Source organism: Myotis brandtii, unplaced genomic scaffold (assembly GCF_000412655.1).
Source record: "Myotis brandtii unplaced genomic scaffold, ASM41265v1 scaffold213, whole genome shotgun sequence".
Lineage (NCBI taxonomy): Eukaryota > Metazoa > Chordata > Mammalia > Chiroptera > Vespertilionidae > Myotis > Myotis brandtii.
The window spans coordinates 414,017-415,857 of NW_005357962.1; the positions used below are offsets into that span (position 1 = coordinate 414,017).

Consider the following 1,841-nt stretch of genomic DNA (forward strand, 5'->3'; position numbering starts at 1 on the left):
TGGGGTGGGAACTGGGTGGAGGGGAGCTATGGGGGGGAAAAGAGGAACAACTATAATAATCTGAACAATAAAGATTTAATTTAAAAAAAAATAACTCAGAATGATGTATTTTTTTTCGATGAACTATCAGTATTGCTTTCATAAGTATATCTGGTTTGTTTTAAACAGCAATTTTCATTAGAGTAAATCATTGATCATATTGTTTCTTCATTTTTATCTTAACTAAACATTTAGTCTAAATTTTTACAAATTTTGAATCAGCATAACATTTTTGACTTATTGAAAGTACTAAGTATTAGCAAAGTTGACTTCCCCCTTCTACTGATTTTAGCGGCTGAAGGAAAAATATTCATTTGAGAATTTCCTCAAGCCTGGTGACATTGTTTTCATATAGCAGAGAACCTTATTTTAAATCTTTCAGTTTATCCTAGATCAGTGGTTCTCAACCTTCCTAATGCCGCGACCCTTTAATACAGTTCCTCATGTTGTGGTGACCCCCAATTTCATTGTTACAAATTGAACATAATTAAAGCATAGTGATTAATCACAAAAACAATATGTAATTATATATGTGTTTTCCGATGGTCTTAGGCAACCCCTGTGAAAGGGTCGTTCGACCCCCAAAGGGGTCGCGACCCACGGGTTGAGAACCGCTGTCCTAGATACTTTGTCCAATGAAATAATATTAAAGTAATGACAATGAAAGTGACTCGTACGAAATATGTGAACCAAAAACATCATACTTTCATATCTCTTCTGAGATATATATCTTATGAGGTATGTCTAGGATTTTTAAAACAAAGGGGCAGTCTAATAATCTTCAGTAACTTTTTCTCCAAAAGTTATTGGCATAAGTGAGAAAGAGTTTTAAGAATTAAAGTTTAAAATAAATCTCATCTATATTTAAGTCACATATAAGTTGCAAAGTTGGATGTGTTTCAGTAGTCATAGAAGTTGACGATTGAAGTACTGGATTTCTTACATTATTTATAGTAGAGCTGAATTTGAGTTGTAAGATTTTCTTTTCTCATCCCATTGCTTTTATACACTAGATGATGTGGTCTTGACTTATATTTCCTTATTAGATGCAGCCACTGTAATGTGGTTTGAGAAACTTCATGTGTGGCTTCTTTTTATGGAGAAGAATATCATCTATCCATTGATTGTTCTTAATGAACTGAGTAGCAGTGCAGAGACAATTGCTAGTCCAAAAAAACTGGATACAGAGTAAGTATAATACTCCTTTAATCTAAGTTGAACTACTGGGGGCAGTCAGAAGCACTGTCTTAAAGTTATTCATCAAGTTACAAGTAATCAAGGGTCTTTTTGGTGCAAGACACTGTGAGATAAAATCCAAGTGAACCCTAACTGTTTCAGTGGATAGAGCATCAGCCTGCAGACTGAAGGGTACCAGCCTCCATTCCAGCCAAGGGCACATGTCCGGGTTGCAGGCTCGATCCCTAGTATGGGCGTGCAGCCAATCAGTGATTTTCTCTCATTATTGATGTTTCTATCTCTCTATCCCTCTCCCTGCCTCTCTGATATCAATAAAAATATCCTATCTAATAATAGACAAACATGGTAATTGACCGTACCTTCGCTACGCCTCCCATGGGCTAATCATCATGATATGCAAATTAACCGCAAACAAAGATGGCGGCTAATTTGCATACTGCAGGCAGCGCAGGACAGCGTGAGTGCGAGCCACCATGAAGGCCCCCGTGTACGACCCCAGAAGCCACCTGATATGGCAGTAACTCTATCAGTGAGCACTCTGAAAGTCAGTGGCATAAATGCACCAATGAAAAGACAGATTATGAGGGTGAATCAAAAACAAAACC

The 1,841-nt window shown here is 37.2% G+C and overlaps 1 protein-coding gene across 8 annotated transcripts in view; it reads left to right on the forward strand.

Moving 5' to 3' along the window:
- The window catches only part of PCNX (pecanex homolog (Drosophila)), a 129,206-nt gene that overhangs the window by 84,666 nt on the left and 42,699 nt on the right, over positions 1 to 1,841 (forward strand). For all 8 annotated transcript variants that reach the window (XM_014539289.1, XM_014539287.1, XM_014539286.1 and 5 more), the window contains one exon: positions 1,086 to 1,227. In XM_014539289.1, coding sequence (XP_014394775.1) covers positions 1,086 to 1,227 — 142 coding nt within the window. The remainder of the gene's footprint in view (positions 1 to 1,085; positions 1,228 to 1,841) is intronic.